A 19083-nucleotide genomic window follows, 5' to 3' on the forward strand; every position below is an offset into this window, starting at 1 on the left:
AATTTAATCATACGAAGGGAATGTGAATACTGATGTTTCCTTAGTTGTTCACCAAGACTGTTTAGTTTATCTTTCCAGAAGATAAGCCACCAGTGAAATACCTTGTTACAAAATCTTGCATTTTCTGCACTTCCTTTGTTCTTCTTAATTTAAAGTGTTGCCTATGTTGTACCATGTCTTTGCTTTCATAAAAATAGGAGCTAACTAACCAATATTCTTCTTATTAATAATAATAATTTGACAAAGTGTTACCTTTGTGTTTATAGATCCATTTAGATTTCTACTTGATTATATATTTAGTAGAAGGACCACAGCAGATGTCTCTTTGTTTGATTCAAAGTTAGTATACCATTGGCTTAATGGAAATTATTAAAAGCACCCTTAATAAAATGGCACCCAAAATACTTTTGATTTGCTGCATTTCGTGGAGAGAATCTAAAATTTTCATAATTGTGAATTAAGATTCCATGTAGTGCTTATGTATTGTCCTACCCCGTCTTTTGGCAAAGCAAGCGTCAAGGAGCTGGCTTTTCACCTCGGACAAAGCAAGAGGGCACTCTCAATTGTAACTTGGTATTTCTCCAGCCCCCCCAAGCAGCTGGGGAAGGCAGGGCTGCCTGTGCAGCACGAAGCCTCAGGAAGCACCGCAGCTCTTGCCTGAGACCTGAGCTGCAGGTGTGGCGTGCTCCCACCGTGCATGGTGGAGCACAGGCAACCGGTGGCGGTGCACTGCCTGCAGCCCCTCCGGAGCCTGCACGGGGGTCCCACGCCACGCGACGGGGGGACGCCGCTCCCCAGCCTGGCACGTCCTCCCCTGCCTCATTTGTCTCCCAGCTGTGAGCAGGAACCTAAATCTACCTCACGGAGTAATTCCCTGATGCTGTTGCTGGAAGAGCATGAACAGACACCACTTGCCTTTTCCCTGGACGGGCATTTTTGCAGTATTTAAGAAGAAAGTCCTCTGAGTGATCTTTTAATATGCTATGCCATTTTTTGCAGGTTTACAGACAAAGCTATCAAAAAGAGATGAATGTATCAAATGCAGTTCTCACAAGGCAAAATGTTCTTATTTTGAGCAGGCTACATTTTAAGAACTGTCCACTGAAATTAAATGGTAAAGTCTCAAAACCTGCCCAAAATCTAATGTGTACAATATGCATATATGGTGTCTGAAAAGCATCAGTGAATGTCTTAGGAGATGTGTATGATCTCTTTCTCCCATACAATCATTCTCTGTGAGCACATTTGGCAACCCAGCGGTGTGTCAGTGTAATTAATACCTTATATTCATGTATAATGTATAGGAATGCAATCCAGCTGGAACAAGCCTGAGACTATGTTGCAGTACTGTGCTTCATTGCAGACAAATATTTCAGGCTGTGCTCAATAATTTCTCTATATTAGACAGGGCATAGGCCACCCTTGTTTGAACTCTAAAAGACTTCAGGGTCTGATCCTGGTGCAAGCAAATAACGCGTGCACCCACCCTGCAGTGCAAGGCCTCTCTGCTGCAGGTAGCTCGCAGAACATGGATGGATTTGGCTCAGCTCTATAAAAAGGAAGGCTCCAACTTCCACATCAGCATTCAGAAAAAATCCAAATGCTCTGTCCCTCAGAAAGTATTCCTGGAGCATCTGCAAACTCAGTGTACCTCCTCCAACAGCAGTGAGCACAGTTCTCTGAACTCAGCTACCACTATAGAGACAAACAGAACAGAAGAGACTTATAGCAGATAACAGCTGGACATTCGCCATTTAAGCATTTAATGATTTTGCATAATGCTTATTAGACAAAAGCAAAACCTTTCACGGAAAGGAGACAATTAAGCAAATTACTCAGATGGGAGGCTTTTGGAAAGAAAATCAAAAAATTTCACATCCTTTCTATATTTTGAGAATTAAAAAGATGTCCAGGTTTTAACTGCCTTTCTTTTAAAATTACTTATTAAACCCAATTTTCAATCAAAATGCATCAAAATTGTTAAAATCTTTGACTAGGGTAATCCATATTGGGATATGAATTGTTTATTTTTTATTATTTCACATTTTTTTGTTGTTCATTTGAGTTAAGAAAGAAGGTATTTTGAAATGGTACTGAGAATGTGGGTTATCTCCTAATCATTTTAATGAAGAACTGCTAAAAAGGGATGTTTTAATCTGATGGCCTTCAAAAGTGGTTGGACACATCTTGGTATGAATAATATTCCTGAGTTAGTGAAGCAATTCAATGTGTATGTTCACTTTCAAATATTCATTGCTGTTATATTTTCAAGAGGATGTTTTGTTTTTTACATGTTGAGGGGTGTTGGCTCTGTGGAACTGTACTGTGGCTGTGTTTGGGGTCAGTAAGATGCTATGTTGTTGTCAAGATGCTGCACGTGTGTGTGATTGTGTTCTGTTCTCCTTATAGATGGAGGAGATTAAATTTAAAGACAGAGCAGTCTACGTGCTGGAAAGAGAGTTAGGGGTTCAAGCCGGGCATGCTCAGAGACTGCAGCTCCAAAAGGAGGCTTTAGATGAACAACTTTCCCAGATCAAAGAGTCTGATCGGCATCTGAGCAGCCCCAAGCGGGAACTTCCTTATGCAAGTGGTGCAGGAGACGCTTCAGATCATTCAGGAAGCCCCGTAAGCACTTTCACGTGGTTTCACCTAAACAAACGAACAAACAGAATGACAAAATGACACAAAAGGACAGAATCTTGATGAGTGCACCTTTGAGCAACAGCTTTCCCATAGTAATTCAGGGGAAATGGAGAGGCATTAATTTCTCGCTCTTGTTCATTAGCCAAATCTTTAAGATATAAAATTGAACCAAATTATGGGAGAGCTTTTGCTTTTTTGTTGTTTTGTTTTCTGGTTTCCTTTGTTTGTTTTTCTTACCAGGGTGAAAATTTTCTTTTCTTTCTACTCTTTCTTACTGTATCATACTTCTACCACCTGCCTTAGTTTGACACTTTGACACAATTTTTGCCAACAAATGATGCAAATGCTTTTCTAACCAAGTAATGTATGTGTGCTAGCTTTTGGAACTGCTATCAATGTATTTTGTAAGCAGATGTACAAGGCCAGTTTACAAAAGGAAACGGGTGAAGGTAACCAGTGCATGAACACTTAGGAAGTCCTGCTGTCCTCCTGGAACACCTCCGTTAGCTTGTGTTTTCATGCTGCTACGTGCTCTTGCTTTCAGTGCACCAGAAAGTAAATTAAATACCTGTTAACTTATTCTCTCCTGTTTCTTTTCTACAATGCAATATCCTAAACATTAAATTTTAGTTGCCCTTTCACAATAGCTTTTTTAATATTACAATGGCACCTTTTTGCTTCTGCGTTAATTTGCTAATATTAGAAAACTCAGTTAACTGACCTCATATGTCTAACGTATGCAGATTTTCTTCATTGCTGATTCTCATCAAGATTTCTTTTGCAACAGCCTTAATTTTCTCAGTAGAAGTGTAAATATTTATACATGAGCAAAGCAATCTATTTTATTCTTTATTCCAAGCCTCTCCTGCACCTGTTGAATGAGGAATCCTAGACCTCCCGAACCTGCCACCAGGACTATGGACACTAATTTCCTTGTTTTGATTTGTGCTCAACTTCTGCCAAACATCAGAATAAGTACTAAAGCAAAAAAAACAAGTACTAGGAAAAAAAATAGTCTGTCACACTTGTAAATATATATAATTTCTCTCTGATTCTGAATGAGAACATGTCTGCCTATATTTCTATTCATTTATAATTTGCTTTAAGCATTTTCACTCAGATAAACTGCTACCCCATTTGCTTTACAAGTGACCCTTTAGAACCAAATAAGGGCCACAGCTTTATGGAAGAAGAGCTTATGCAATGGTATAATTGCATGGATTTTCCCCATTTGTACGTCAGTACTTTTAATATCATTTTCTTATAACAAAGTCCTCAGAGTGGGTGATATGTCTGAAACACTCAGTTCAACAGTGGCATACATTGGAAACATTGCCTTGATTTTTGATATTTTCTTTTATATTTCCAAGTTTAGCATTTGTGACTTTGTATTTACATATACATACTTCTGCATTTGCATACTTTGTTACATTTTCACTCTTAACTTTCCATTGGTCTCATCTTGCAGCTTTCAGTGATCAGTTCCACTAAGGCATAGGCACACTCTTCCATAAAATAGTTTTGAAATGTCTGGATTCAAAATTAAAAAAAAAAAAAAAGTTTGAGTTTTGAAACATGTTGATATTCCATGTACACTTATGAACAGTTATTTGCAGTTGATCTTTGTTTTAGGAACAGCAGTTGGATGAAAAGGATGCCCGGCGTTTCCAACTTAAAATTGCTGAGCTGAGTGCAATCATCAGGAAGCTGGAGGATCGCAATGCGCTGCTGTCGGAGGAAAGAAACGAGCTGGTGAGTCTCAGCGATGAATGCACTGCAGTTACTGCTTGTGAAGACATCGATATGGCAGGGTCTCACCAGTGCCAACATCAAGCTATTTTCACCTTTGCTATCCAGAAATTGTTGCAGGACATCTGCAGGACCCTGTGCATATGGGATGCAGGAAAATTCAACAATTTTGTGTTATCAGTTCACGGTATTTCCCTGAGCAGCCCAATCAGTCAAGCAGCATGAAGGACCTTATCAAACCTGTTCCTAGGTGAATGTTGGGTGTCCCGCATGCAAAAGATTGATGTGGCTGAAAAAGATAAATTGGTGAATGGAGAAGGATGCTGCTGGTGAAACTTAGTGTAATTAGGTTATGCTTGACCCCTCATCTGACTGAAACACAAAGCTGTACCAGGAGTCAGGAAGAATGCTCTTTAAATGCTGGATGGCATTTGTCCTGCTAAGCACAGCATGCCCTTTGTAGAACTGAGCCAGAAAGTAGCACATGGGAAAACCCCAGATCCACTTGACTTGAGGAGAGTGTTAGACTAGCAGGTCAGTGCTGTGATTCACACTGCTCTTAGTGTGAATATTAAACGAGAGAATTGCTGGGAATATACATGGGAATAACTAGCTCCTCCTTATATTCTGTATTTGGTGGTACACCACATCACATTCATGTTTGCTTATAAAACAATGAATTTTTAAGATGACATTGGCAAGAATTATTATTACTTTAATAAATTCCCTACGTGGTATATTTGTTCCACAGGTTGTATATCTGATGAGGAAGGAACAATCCTCTATACTATAGGACCATACCAAGAGTTTCCTGATTAATGCTGCTTTGCATTAAGAGAAAGTACTGCTATTATGGTAGCTAAAGCAAACAATTAATATATTTGATTAAAAAAAAAAAGAACAGCTCCTGAGGTGTTAATTCTCTCTTAATTTTTCAGTTAAAACGTCTTAGAGAAGCTGAAAGTCAGTATAAGCCCATCTTGGACAAAAATAAACGCCTTAGTAGGAAAAATGAAGAGTTGTCACATGCTTTGCGTCGAATGGAAAATAAATTAAAATTTGTAACACAAGAAAACATAGCAATGGTAAGTGACTGGGCTGTAATTGTAAGCTCACATAATATACAATATAACATAATCTAGTGCTCACGGGGCTGATGAAGTCAGACATTGCCACACACTTGAAAGTTTGACAGGAACCTTTTCTCCTTTCCGTTGTTTGCTATTAAGTTCTGAGTGGTTTGTGGCTTGAACTTGTTTTATGATATATGTTTTATTTAACCCTAGAAACCAATAGTTCTGAAGAAAGGCATTTATGCAAGCTTTGCGTGTTTCGATCAGATTGCTGCCCAGTCACTGATTGCTAAATTATAATGTGAGCACAAACTACCTCACATCAACTTTGACTTTTGTGCAATAATCACCTCATAATCCCTAGGAAATCTGCACCTGTGATTCTCTTCCCTCTTGGTTTTAAATTCAGTGTTGTTAGTGACCAACAGCTGGTGCTAAGCAGTGCTGACACTGTGTGGATGTCAGCACTTGTAGGTGACCGCAGCCCCTCATCATCTCACGGGGTGCTGCAGTTGCGGGACTGCTGCAGATGAAAGCTGGTGAGCAACCCAGAAAGTAGTGATGTTGATCCCAGCTCTTTCAATTCCTTCTCCAGCAAGAGAAAGCCATCAGGCTCTGGGCAGAACTGAAGGACAGGCGTAGCTGAGCTAGCCTTTGGCAGGCTGGCAGGCAGCGTGCGATGGCCCCGTGTGCCTGCTGTCCTTCCCGGCCACTGCCAGCTCCCCGCGGCAGAAGCTGAGGAGCCAGAACAAAAACACATTTGCAATCTGGGACTATCGCTCAGCAAAACAGGGAGCAGGACAGCTGCTAGAACACCCAGTAGATTAGGTGCACTTCTAGCTGTGAAAGGGATAGGTTGTATACTGTTCTTTGGCAAAGCTTCCTGATCATTTCATTTTTTTTGCCATATGGATTTCTTTCAGAGGCAAAGAGCTGGAACAATAAGGAGACCGAGCTCTTTAAATGACCTCGATCACAGCCAGGAAGAGAGAGAAGTTGATGTTCTGAGACTACAGGTTATTGAACAGCAAAATATCATTGATGAACTCTCCAAGGTAAGGTATAACATTGCTGCACTTGCCTGAGGTTGACTAAGGTCATAGGGAAAGAAAAGGAAGCCTAACTGAGGGTGTACCTCGGGTATTGTAAACTAGCTGGCAGAGCTAACATCAGTGACAGTATGGCAGACATTGCTATGATTAGAAGTAATTGAACTGAATCTGGGTTATCTGCGGTATTGTAGCTGGAAAAATCCTTTCAACCTACATTGCAGTTGCATGACTGAGCCATTGCAGCACCTCCAGTAGATATGCTAGCGACCAGATCTTGCACCAGCAAAACAAAGTGTCGGAGCTCCTTTAGCCAGAGACAACATCAGGCCTAAAGGTAGCCACTGTGTAAGAAGGGGACATTCTGCAGTGTTGTGTTTTGTGGTTTTTTTTGTTGTTGTTTTTTGGTTTTTTTTGCTTCTTTGCTAACATGCACTCAGTTCTCCTCAAGATTTTTCTTTTCACTTATTGACATTCTTTTTTTTTTTTTTTTTTAATCAGACCCTGGAGACAGCTGGCTATGTGAAGAGTGTCATGGTAGGTATGAAGCTAACTTCATCCTCATCTTTGTATACTTTAAACTGTTGCTCATTAAAAGCATACACTGTATAATAATTTCTATTGTCGCTTTCTTCTCTATTTGGACAGCAAGCTAACTCAGTGTCTTTCTCAATGTCGATGTTATAAAAGGCCCTATCAACAGAAGTTGTTCACCAGAGAAAAGAACAGTGACAGTGGAGAGTAAAGCTCTGTTGAGAGAGGAAGCTTTCTTCTGTCACTAGGATGTCTGCAGGGGCAAAAGTCAGCATGGCCGGCATGTCCCGACAGTTGATAGGAAGTGTCCCTCCTCTTTGGGACAGCTCTGTCATGTTGGAGTTGCATTTTTTTAGTCTGATTATCGCTAGCTTTGTCTTACCCATACTTGCATCTTCTCAGTCAGTGCTCTTGCACATCTCATTCCTTTGCTATAGTTGGCAAAGATTTTGTAAAGTTTAGCCACTCTAAAATGTACTGAAAAACATGTACTGTTTTGTTCTTCATTGCCAAGCATGCAGCAAAGCTTATGCTGTCAAGTAAAGCAAAAAAGTTTTTGATTATCTCCCGTCTAGTTATCTACCTGATGATTACACTAGTATTTGCCATTGGGCTGGTGGGAGGGGAACATTATCAATGCCCCATAGTACCATCATGAATGGGACCAAAAAATGGTTGAGATGGGAGATTAAGGGAATTTTCCTTTTAAGAGTTTACTGGTTTTTGATTCTGGAGCTTGCCTATATTTGCAATCCAGAATAAAGAATTGTTTTCGTTACTGTTAAAACTAATATCACTCTATGAAGAGAGTCATAATTTTCACCAAATAGGAAAAATGTCAGGCAACAATAAATGCTCAACCCCTTTTTCCAAGTCACTGAGAACCTGCAGATCCTTAAAGAATTCAGCCAAGGTTGGTTTATTTTTATTTTTGTTGTTTTTTGAAAGTGTTTATTTCTAGCAGTCTCAGACTTTTGTGTAGTTTGGGCAAATTGCATGTATGCTTGCCCCAGGTGGCAGTATAGCTGGAGTACAGCCAAAGCCAGGTGTTGGTCTTAGCTTCTTGCCCCTGGGCAAAAAGCCCATCTTCCAGAGAGGAGCTGTAGTATGGACCTGAATGCACATATTTGTTCATGGAGCAGCTCTGAAATGAGACCTAAGCTGTCAGTGTGCTGTGCTGGGTATAATAAGGGTTTTTTTTGCTATTTTGATTTTTATGAATATGAAAAGCAATTGCCGCTTCTATACTGCGAACTGGGAAGATGTTGGAGTAAAATTAACTCCTGACTGGTGAAAATGTTATTTTATTTAGAGGCAGTGGCCAGCACTGACATTACTGTTCTTTGATTGCCTACTAATTCTGATATGATTAATATAAATGATATCTCTCTGAAAACAGCTCGGCTCTCTGCAAACAGCTAATGTGTGTATCTGATTCTTTCAGGAACGTGATAAGCTGTTAAGGTATAGGAAGCAAAGAAAAAAAATGACAAGAATTCCTAAGGTAAAAAAATTTAAAAAAGCTTGTTTTGTGACATGCTGATGGATAGATATGGTATTTTCTGAGAGCGAGATGAAGCGTGCTCCTCTCTGGCCTTTGGGGTGTAGAAACAGGATCTGTGGCATGGGGCAATGACCCCCACTGTACACTACACAAAGTTAGATACAACTTCAGAAACTTTGAGGTGCTAAGCTTAAATTTGGATCAAGTGGTTTAAGGACACTTGTAGACAGAGTACTATGATAACTCAGAAAAAATCTGGTAGGGGTATTTCACCCAGATGTGGTGCCTTGCACCCGCATTGCCCATCGGTGCTGGTTGCTGCCCTCCCAGCAGCCAGGGCACTGTGTGACGAGACAGATATTATGAATTAACACATCTGAAAGTGACCTCTCAATGGCATTGTCTGAAAATACTTGTAGGTTGTAAATAATTCATTATGGAGTTTAGTACTATGCAAGAACTGCTGGTTACAGACAGCAGCTACTGAACTGTTAGAGCACAGAAAATGTTAGATAGTGAATGCTTGGCGGAATGCTAATGTAAATATCAGCATTGTAGGGTATAATGCCAGGGACCTGAGGGCACATTGTACTCTGCCTCTGAAGAATTAAGTCTGTGGTGCAGCTACTGAACCTACAGCTAATGAGTTGGGATTGATGTGAGATCAACTCCTTCGCTCTATTGTGGAGCAAACAAGCGCCAGGCAGTGCCGAGGGGTTGGGCACATGCTGATGCCTGCAGACAGGAACCGGGCTTTTGAAGGAGAGCTAGGTTTTGTCTCCTAAAAATATTATCCAGTGCAAATTAACACAAAAAGCCAAAATCTAGAAATGGTGGTGCAAGCCATTAACTAAAAAATCTCTTCAAAAAGCTGTTTGTAATGTCATCTTTGACTTTCAAATGTTTAAAAACGTTGAAACATTTGGCACAGAGTTTAGAGATGTTTTCAAGCTCGCGGCCATCTCCGCCGGAGTTGTGGGACGGTTTCAGCTGACTGTGCTGCAGGATGTACAGCATGGGTGGGCTGCACTTACACCTTGTCTCTGGCCAGAAGCCGGTTGTGGAGACGTTTTTCGGCTATGATGAAGAAGCTTCCTTGGAGTCTGATGGTTCCTCCATCTCGTATCAAACTGACCGAACAGATCAGACGCCGTGCACTCCTGAAGATGACTTGGAAGAGGTATTCATCAAAACTAAGCAGTGATGTTTAACTACTTATGTGTGGTTTTAAGCCCTGCTATTGCTTTGGAATGAAACTCCTGGGCTGTTCCATTAGGTCAACTCTGACTGGAAAATTAAAATTTGGTGCTAAATTTAATGCTGTGCATGATGGTTGATATTTCTCTGCCTCGAGTCTTTGGTAACTTCACAACTTTTAGCCAAGCTGGAAATATTATATCCTAATAGTGTTGGATTTAGAATGGGTGTATGGGTTAGAGGTCCAACAAGACTGAGAAGCTGGGTGACCCTGGGAACCCTCTATCCACATTGAGATTTGCTGCAGGGCTGTGCATGTGTAGTCTTGGTTCAGGTTCTTCTGTTTGTTGTTGTGACCTTGGCACAGAGCACAGCCATAAGTGATAGTGCTTGTATTCCTTGAGTGAGAAGTAAGCAGTCAAATAAAACACAATGTCTAGAGGAAAAGCTGTCTCCTTGCAAGTATATTGAGGTCGTGACTTTTCTGGAGGCTCTGAATGGAGACTGTGCAGAGGCAATACAAATAAAAGGGATTATTTCCATTTTTTTCCAGGGTTTCCCTACAAATGCACTGCTGAGCGTATGTCAGATCACTGCCCTCTTACATATTCCTAGGTTTAACAAGAATCTTGTAATAAACGAAAGCTTCTTAATAATGACATGCAGCCATTTCATGCTATGATGGCTGCAATTTTTGATCTGCCATTTTGTCTATTTCATGGGTTGTAATTAGATCTGTTATAAAAGGGAACCTAAAGAATTTATATCTCTATCATAAAAAATACATGACTGCTTACCAGGTATGTGCTGCACTGCATGCACTGCAGGAATTCTGAATATACTTTTCTATGTATGAGTCTATTTATTTTTCATTTCTCTGTTGACATTTTTTCCCCTGTTCAGATAGTAAGAAGTTTATGCATGCAGCCAGCAGTATAATTTTATTTCATGTTGAATGACATATTCCAGTCAACCTGGCATGAAAGCATCCACTGCTGGATATTGTAAGGACAGTAAAGAAGATGAAGGGTGCTCTTCATGTTGATGTCACCTTTTCTACAAGCATTAACTCTAGATTAGTGTTTTAATAATTGAGTGAGATGTCAGGCTTGGCTTATTCTCCAGGTTGGAAACCTTTTGTTGCTTCAAGAAAGTTGTCATTTCACCTTTAAATGTGGTGACTTTGCCTCGTACAATAAAGGTGATTCAGTCGTTAGTAGGTTACATGGTTGGCAAGTTTTTATCTTTACCAGGCAAGGGGATTTTTTTTTTTAATATATTACATTTTCTTGAAGTAAGTGTATGCAAGAGATGTTTAATGGATGGAAGAGTAATATTTTGAGAGCACATGAACAAGATTCTCTTCCCAAATTGCATTTTAAAAGTAATAATTTCAGAACTTTTTAGAGAAAGCAATCCACTCTGTTGGTGGCTTTGTTTGTTTGTTTTAACACTCTCATTGCAGGAAAAAAAAAAAAAAGGAACTGGTGCAATAAATAAATGTTTTTAACACTTCCAGGGTATGGCCAAGGAAGAGACAGAACTGCGGTTTCGACAGCTGACGATGGAGTACCAGGCTCTGCAACGAGCATACGCCTTATTGCAAGAACAGGTCGGAGGAACATTGGATGCAGAACGAGAAGTTAAGGTCTAAATGGCTTATACTACATGCAAATAAAGGATTGTAATTGTATGCAGCTTTCTAATTTTACCTGCTCAGGTTGTTTTCAGACCGAAGTGGCGCCAGCCAGCCCATCCAGCACGTCGCCAGCTGTGAGTGCAGGGCGGGTGGGTTCGGCCGTGCAGGCTGCCAGCGGGCGGTGTGCTCCCTACTGCCAGCTGGCGTGTCCTGCCTGCCGTGGGCACGTGCTGCCTCTCTGAAGAAACTACAGTTAATATCTTATAGTCTTTTCACCCTGATCAGATTAAGACAAATTCAGACAATTTTTATGGGAAATCCTTAGAATTAAGCTCTCTTTCTGTAAAAATTTAGTGTGGATGGCCTTAAATACGTAATGCCTGGTATTTAATTCCTGTGGATTTTGTCAGATTGTGATTGTTCAAAGAATGTTTAAAAGGCTTACAGTTGAGAGAGATTAATTTTCTTAATTAATTTGCAAAGTGTTGCTGTTCTGCCTGCCTGTCTGTCTCAAACAGCCCATGTGGTTCCAACCATATAATGTGTCATTTTATTATGAGGTACAAAATGTTATGTTTGTTACGAACACATTGTACATTACAAGAACTTAGTGTGGCACATAATTGCCTGGGACAAAGAATGTGAGGGTGAATATAGTGAATAAAGGGACAAATTCTGTTGTAAGCTAGCACTCTAAAGTCTTAAGAGAAGTGCAACTGCAAAATCTTAGTTTGGCTCTAAATCTATTGTGTGCAGGCATTGTCCAGAAATACTTTGTGTAGTTATGACAATGCTGGGAGATACCCATATTCCATCTAGCCCAGTCCCTCAGATGGAAGGACCCAGGAGCTGTGGCACAGCAGCACTGTACAATCAAGCAATTACGTGTGTAAAAATGAAACAAGATATGGCTAACCTCCAAAGTGTCTTGATTTTACTTTTTCTATAGTAAGACAAAAAGAGTACAATGCAGGTAATGCAAACAAATAACATCATTTGCATTGCAAAGAACAAGAAAAAAAGCAGATAAATAGTTTGAGAAAAGTAAATCTTCTGTGAAACCATACTTGATGAATAAAACAGCTAATGATAATTCCTTTTTTTTCTCCAGCAAACATGTAGGAAGGCATTGGCTGTTTAAGTAAATGTGAAGCTACAAGCATGATTGAAATTACATACAATACAATAAGATCAAAAGATAGGGTACTAAATGTACAAGGATCAATGCAGTTCATCAGTTTGTACCATTACATATGTAGGGTCTGTTCTGAGCTATTTAACACAGCAAAAATGTAAAAGACGCGGGTGTGTCTAGAATCCTGGCATAATACTTTTCATTTGTTTTCATGGAGAAATGAATCTTTGCATTACGCTGACTTTTTTATACACCCTGTTCTAGAATAAGGCAGTTTACTAACTGCTGACCATCATAATCAGCTGAAAGAAGCCATTTATTTTTTGCTATCCTAATATCTACCTGCTAGGATGCTGTTTATCTTGATTTTAAATCTTTAAATTATTATCCCATTTTACAGACCTCTTTCTGTGACTAATGACAAATTATGTCCTTAGCTGCAAATTTGTTCTGCCATAGAACTTCAAAAATCATTTGTTAGAATTACTTATGTTTTAAGTATTCTCTGCATGTGTGTTAGCTTTTGGGTTTTAGTTAAAGTTTTATTTACTTATTTATTTTCTTTTTCGCTCATATCCTACAGACACGTGAGCAGCTCCAAGCAGAAATACACAGATCTCAGGCTCAGATAGAAGACCTAGAAAAGGCCCTCGCTGAGCAGGGTCAGGTAATGCACGCAGCCAAACACGGGTCCTCTCTTCAGTCTTGTTCTGGGTGCAGCCAAAGTGCTGGGGCTGGCCGGGGGTCTAGAAATGTCCATGGTACTGAAGATGCCGATGACACTTCAGTGTTTATGTATGTGTGGAATAATCTTGATGCTACTTTTCAGTAACTGTCTCATTGCTAACTGCAAAACACAAGTGCCAGGGAAGCAATTACAGTCTCTGTCAATGTGTTATGTAGTGACCTAGCCTGCAAAACCCCCACTGACACTGCATTCCTTATTTAGGAGACATTAATGTAACCTGCTGAGTACTGTTTCAGTAACTGTGTTAGTTAATTGGAAAGACATCTCTTAATACCTGTGGTCTAGTTGGTTTCAATGAGAGCCTAGCATGCAAAGGCTTCTGAAAACCCCACTCTGTATTTACATACTTTAGTATCTCAAATATTGGTCCCCAAAGCCCTGGGTCCTCATCAGTTCCTCATCAGTGTTTCCATGCTAACTCCCACTGAAATCAACAACCATTAATGACCCATATGCACTTCTGATCTCAGTCTTAATGCCTCACTTTGTTCGATGCAGTGGAGGTAACGATGGACAGTAACTGCGTGAGAGATTCTGAGCAGCTCAAATATTACAGTAAGGGAAAGCAAAAATTAGATGATAAAGGAGTGCCTAATTTAGAGACACACATAGCTATGAAGTCAAAATAAGTACAATACATCTACAGGACACTGAGAGCTTCTCTGCATGGCCAGAGGGTAATTGAATTCCCATGCTCTTTGTCATTGCTGGAAGTCCTACAGCGCAGGGTCTGACATCCAGCTGACAGCTGTGACTGCAGACCAGACTTACTCAGACAAGGAAATGCAAAAGTTCTGCTTGAGTAAAAGTGGCTGAAATCTTAAATATTGCAAGCCAAGAGCAGAAAACAACAGACACAGACAGGCATTCCACACTAATCAAGCAGGTTACGAGCACATGTTTTAAAATGAGTATTTTTGTTTCAAAATAGATTTATAGGTAGATGAGCATTTAAAGTAACTAAGCAGGTAAGCTCAACGTGCTTTCCTGCAAGAAATTAATCCAGGGCCTCTACAAGCAACAATTAATGCATCTGCATCTATCCCCTAATTGTCACGAGCTTACTTGCTCTGTTATTTTATTATGCATCACTTCAAAATTAAACTAGTGAATACCAGGTCAGTTCCATTATCAGTCTGAAGATGTATATAACCACTGAAAAAGCATTACATTAAAGAGAGGGACCAATTGTGTTTGTCAAAAAGTTGGTCCACTTTAAAACATCACAGACTACCAGCATTTTTGATACCGAGGAGAAAATCAGGAAGGTAAAATAAAGGAAGAATGTTTATTTTCTAATGAAATATTTATTTAGCATGTGTAAAAGTAAGCCTTCTTTATGAATGGAGCTTTCCTTGTAGCTCAATAAGGTTTTGCTTTCTGAAAAGGAGGACAAAAGCAGATGTTAACTTAGAAAGCTGTTAAACATCCTAAGAGGAGGAGGAAATGCACAGTAAAGGCTGTTAGTTATTTTCCCTGACGTTCAGAAAGATGTAACTGTTATTCAGTGTAACTGAAATTTAATAGTAACTGGATAGCTAGAAATATCCCTATTAATGAAAAACATTTTTTAATAGAAAAGGTTGTTTTAATCACTGGAGTTTTTAAATTCCATTTGCACGCTACAGACTTTGTTAAAATAAGATGGAAAACTTGAGATTTCATATCATAGGTAATACCAGTTGCAATTTCATATGCAATGTTATTCTTCTATATATGTGTGATTTACTGAAATATTTGCTACTGTGCTTGTTCTAAACATTGCCAGTTTCACCTGTACTTAATGATCATTTGTTTTTCAAGGACATGAAGTGGATTGAGGAGAAGCAAGCATTGTACAGAAGAAATCAAGAACTCGTAGAAAAGGTGTCCAATGCTGTAATTTGTATTATTTAAATAATAATTGTTGCTTAAGGAATGCAGAAGGTGCACTGTTTTAATCTGTATCACACAGCTCTACTGGAAATAATTCACATGTGATAACAAGATCCTTATAAATTCAGCAGAGAAAGTGGGTTTCTGTCATTCCCTACTAGCCCATAAGATTTCATGGTGCAAGGTCATGTCAGGACAGTGCCACCCCAGCACTGGAGCCGTGGGTCCCCGTTGTGCATGCAGTGGTGAGGGCGGGCTGCTCGCTCTGACCCTGGTGTTTCCCAGGCATGGCGGATGCGTGGCAGATCCCGAGTGAAATTCTATAAACCATGCTAACACATATTGCTTTATTTTACAGATAAAACAAATGGAAGCAGAGGAAGCTCGCTTAAAACATGATGTCCAGGATGTTAAAGATCAAAATGAGCTCCTGGAGTTCAGGATCCTGGAGCTTGAAGTGAGCACATGTTGCAGACGCTGTCCTGCCTACCTGCTCTGGGCTGTGCTAGCTGAGGCTGGGGAGCACCGTGGCTTTGGGAACTCCTCCAAAGTTATTCTAAAGAGCTGCATTGCACTGAATGAGACCAAAGGGTTTGGTACAAAGTGCTAACAAAGGAAAAAGAAAGAATAACATAAATTATTTTAAGAGCCAGAAATTGGATTCTGATAAAAATACACATTTTACTACACGTGATTTGTTCTGAAAATGCAAAGAAATAGAATTAGAATGGAACATCCATGGAACAATGGAATCAGAATGGAACATCCATGGAGAAAAAAAAGCAATAAACAGTTTTTCATTGCCAAAAGTCATTGCTGTATTCCAGCTCTTGCTAAACTTGCAGAGAAGGCATCATGTTGCCTAGACTTCTCCATTTACTCTGTCTGGCCGTCTGTTTTCTATATAATTAACTATATAAACAGAATCTTTAAACTCTTGGAGACAGTTTTCAAAATTCTCCAAAGAGAGAAGAAGAAAAAGCAGCCACTTACCTGAAAAAATATAAATGCTGCCTAGTTTTTACTAAGTATATGGGTGCAACTAAGTGTATATATATAAATATATGTGTGTGTGTGTTCAAATACGTTACGTAGTCAAAATAATAGGTAGGTGGTCACGGTCAGTCCCCAGTGAAGAAGCACGGTGGGAAAATGTTAGCTCTGTTAGTGTGTAGGTCTACCCTTGCTCTACAGTCAGGTGGAGGGCTTCCCCAGCAGCCCCAAGTACCATCACTAAAGCACTTGGTTTGCCCAGAGAAACAGCTCTTGTTCCTGACTGTTAGCGTAAATAGCTACAGGCTGCAGAGGAAGGGTTTTGTGCTCTCTGTGTAAGAAATAAAGTCACTCTGTGATAGCATTGCTTTGTAATGTATTCATTTAGAGTAGACCTTCTTGGTATCATGTTTATGAAGTTCTTAGTGAAGTTGACATTTATGAGATACAATAGTATTTCAAAATACTGTTGCATATAATAATAACAGTAATACAATAATCAGACAAATATTGTTATTTCAGGAGAGAGAAAGAAGATCGCCTGCTATCAACTTTCATCACATTCCTTTCACGGAGGGGAAAAGCCCTCTCCAAGTTTACTGTGAAGCAGAAGGTGTAACAGTAAGGGATTCTCATTTCATATTTTCCTTTCTCTAAATTACTTCAGACTCTCTGTTCTGACTCTTTGTTTTCCATTGCTCTCTTGTTAGGACATAGTAGTAGCAGATCTGATGAAAAAATTGGACATTTTAGGGGATAACGCCGTAAGTGTATGTTCCTTTAATATATTGTGCATGCTTTGGTAAATATTGTCCTTACATTAATGTAGCAAAGCTTTCTTGTTTGTTATTGCAAAAGCTGTCTTCAGTGTCATCAAAGTACTGAACTACAAGCTAATGTTTTCTGGCTTTTAAAGATTTTTTTTAGTAGCCTTCCTACAAGTGCCATGCAAGATCTTGATATCACAATATTGCTTTTAAATTGACAATGATTTTGAAAATATTTTGAAATTTTGGTGTTTGCTTTTTTTTCTTTCTTTTCTAGCCACTGTTTACATGTGGTTTGTTCTTTTGTTTACTCTGCAATAGCTTTACGTTTGCATTTTAATAGCTGTGTTTTAATTTTGTCTAATACCATAAACCTCAGATAGTAACCAGGATATTAAACAAAAAGTTACAATAGCAGCCTGAAAAGAAGCAGCAAATAGTAAGCAATTTGAAAGTGTTTCTCCTTTATCAAATCAAAGTGATTAATTATGTGCACTCACATCTTATGTATTTACATATATATATCGTACAATTTTGTTCTTCTATAATTTTAAATAATAAAATAATTACGTGTAAATTCAAGGACCAGTGAGTAAGAATGATCTTGGTAATCTGCAGAAAGATAACACCCATTAATCCGTTGGGGCCTGTAGTAACGTGGCCTTCAATGGAACTATGAATGTCAGGTTAGTCCCATGCAAAGTGTTCTGCAACAGCACTCCAAATAGGCAACTTGAAGACAAATGGGAACAGAAAAAGTGATAGCTTTTCTCACATTTTCTTTTCTCTTTCTTTTCCTGTTTTTTTTTTTTTTTTTTTAAAAAAAAAAAGTTTCATTTACGCAATAGACAATTATTTACGTTTTGCTCAGGGGTTCTCAGAAAATGTCTTCTCCCATCCTTGCCGAGTGGCATATTCACTGTTCCCAGCCTTGTGCATTAAATCCAAGTTTGCCATAGTTACCCTTCTTATTCAGTTTAAACAATTCTGTGATACCCACAGTGGCAATGACAGCTAGCAGAGACAGACTCGTCCTCCTGCGTCTGACACTAGAGGTGTGGACTCAGTTCTCTGGATCTGAACCCAGACTGGAAGGATTCACTGCTACTGGCGTCTGGTCTGGGGTGAAATAGTTTCACTATTTAAAAACAAACAAGCAAACAAACAAACAAAAAGCAGAGAACAAAAACATGAGTTGAAAAACTAACATCTTAAGAAATGATTTTTCCAAAATCATTACTGTTGCAAAGTAAAGCTTGTGTATTAACTTACTGTGCATATAACGAAACTTAAGCTTGCATCTGTTTTCTTAATAGCACATCACGCTAAGCTTGATTTTTGCCTTGTGTAAGTGTGTGTTTATTCCTTGTTGGGGAAAAAAAAAAAAAAAGATCCATAGTCTGCATCTTTTTTTTTTAAATGCCAGAATTTTAGAAGAATTAACTATATGTATGAGCAAAATTCAGCATTAACAGCTAGAATAGTTTTTTTTACAACAACGTTGCATTAGAATACTAATTTTATTTGCCTTAGTTTATTGTTCCTCGAACATATTTAATTTCATATTTATTTAATACAGCAGTGGCCCAAGTAGTGGATTAATAGCAAGACACTGGGATTTGTTGTAATTATATTCTGCTTTTGGTGCAGAATCTGACCAATGAAGAGCAAGTAGTTGTCATACAAGCAAGGACAGTTCTCACATTGGCTGAAAAGGTAATAACAACTTCGTCACTGGTCAGTAAACATACATCACGAAAGCATCTGACCCTCTCAGAATAGCTTACTTGAAGACACTGGTGATGTAAATAGTATTTTTTTTCACAAAATGCCGTGTTTCCTTATGTGGAACTACACCTTCACTATTTTTTTGTAAGAATAAAGGTAACATTCAGGCAATATAGACAGACTGTTTATTTTAATTTTTTATATAATTAGAAAAATTATGTTAGAGGGTAAATGGCTAGGCTTTGAAATAATGCTTTTATCCATCACCAGTTTCTAGAAAAGAAAAGGTGTAGTAATATAGTTGGTTTTTCCTTTCTTACTTAGTGAATTTAACTGAATTTTTAAAGTGTGTACTGACGTACCCTAAAGTTACAGTGAAAGCCGAGTACGCAGCATGCTACCTCCTGCTAGTTTGACTGAAGCACCGATCAGCCACAGTTCAGGCCTTT

General features: G+C 39.0%; 1 protein-coding gene across 4 annotated transcripts in view; it reads left to right on the plus strand.

The window, feature by feature from the left end:
• The window catches only part of JAKMIP3 (Janus kinase and microtubule interacting protein 3), an 89520-nt gene that overhangs the window by 46589 nt on the left and 23848 nt on the right, over positions 1-19083 (plus strand). For all 4 annotated transcript variants that reach the window (XM_040563953.1, XM_040563952.1, XM_040563955.1 and 1 more), the window contains exons 5-18: positions 2410-2625; positions 4276-4395; positions 5331-5477; positions 6389-6520; positions 7016-7051; positions 8493-8552; positions 9604-9732; positions 11269-11397; positions 13107-13190; positions 15075-15137; positions 15505-15603; positions 16662-16760; positions 16850-16909; positions 18557-18622. In XM_040563953.1, the coding sequence (XP_040419887.1) occupies positions 2410-2625; positions 4276-4395; positions 5331-5477; positions 6389-6520; positions 7016-7051; positions 8493-8552; positions 9604-9732; positions 11269-11397; positions 13107-13190; positions 15075-15137; positions 15505-15603; positions 16662-16760; positions 16850-16909; positions 18557-18622 (1440 nt within the window). The remainder of the gene's footprint in view (positions 1-2409; positions 2626-4275; positions 4396-5330; positions 5478-6388; positions 6521-7015; positions 7052-8492; positions 8553-9603; positions 9733-11268; positions 11398-13106; positions 13191-15074; positions 15138-15504; positions 15604-16661; positions 16761-16849; positions 16910-18556; positions 18623-19083) is intronic.

Source organism: Cygnus olor, chromosome 7 (genome assembly GCF_009769625.2).
Source record: "Cygnus olor isolate bCygOlo1 chromosome 7, bCygOlo1.pri.v2, whole genome shotgun sequence".
NCBI classification, from domain to species: domain Eukaryota; kingdom Metazoa; phylum Chordata; class Aves; order Anseriformes; family Anatidae; genus Cygnus; species Cygnus olor.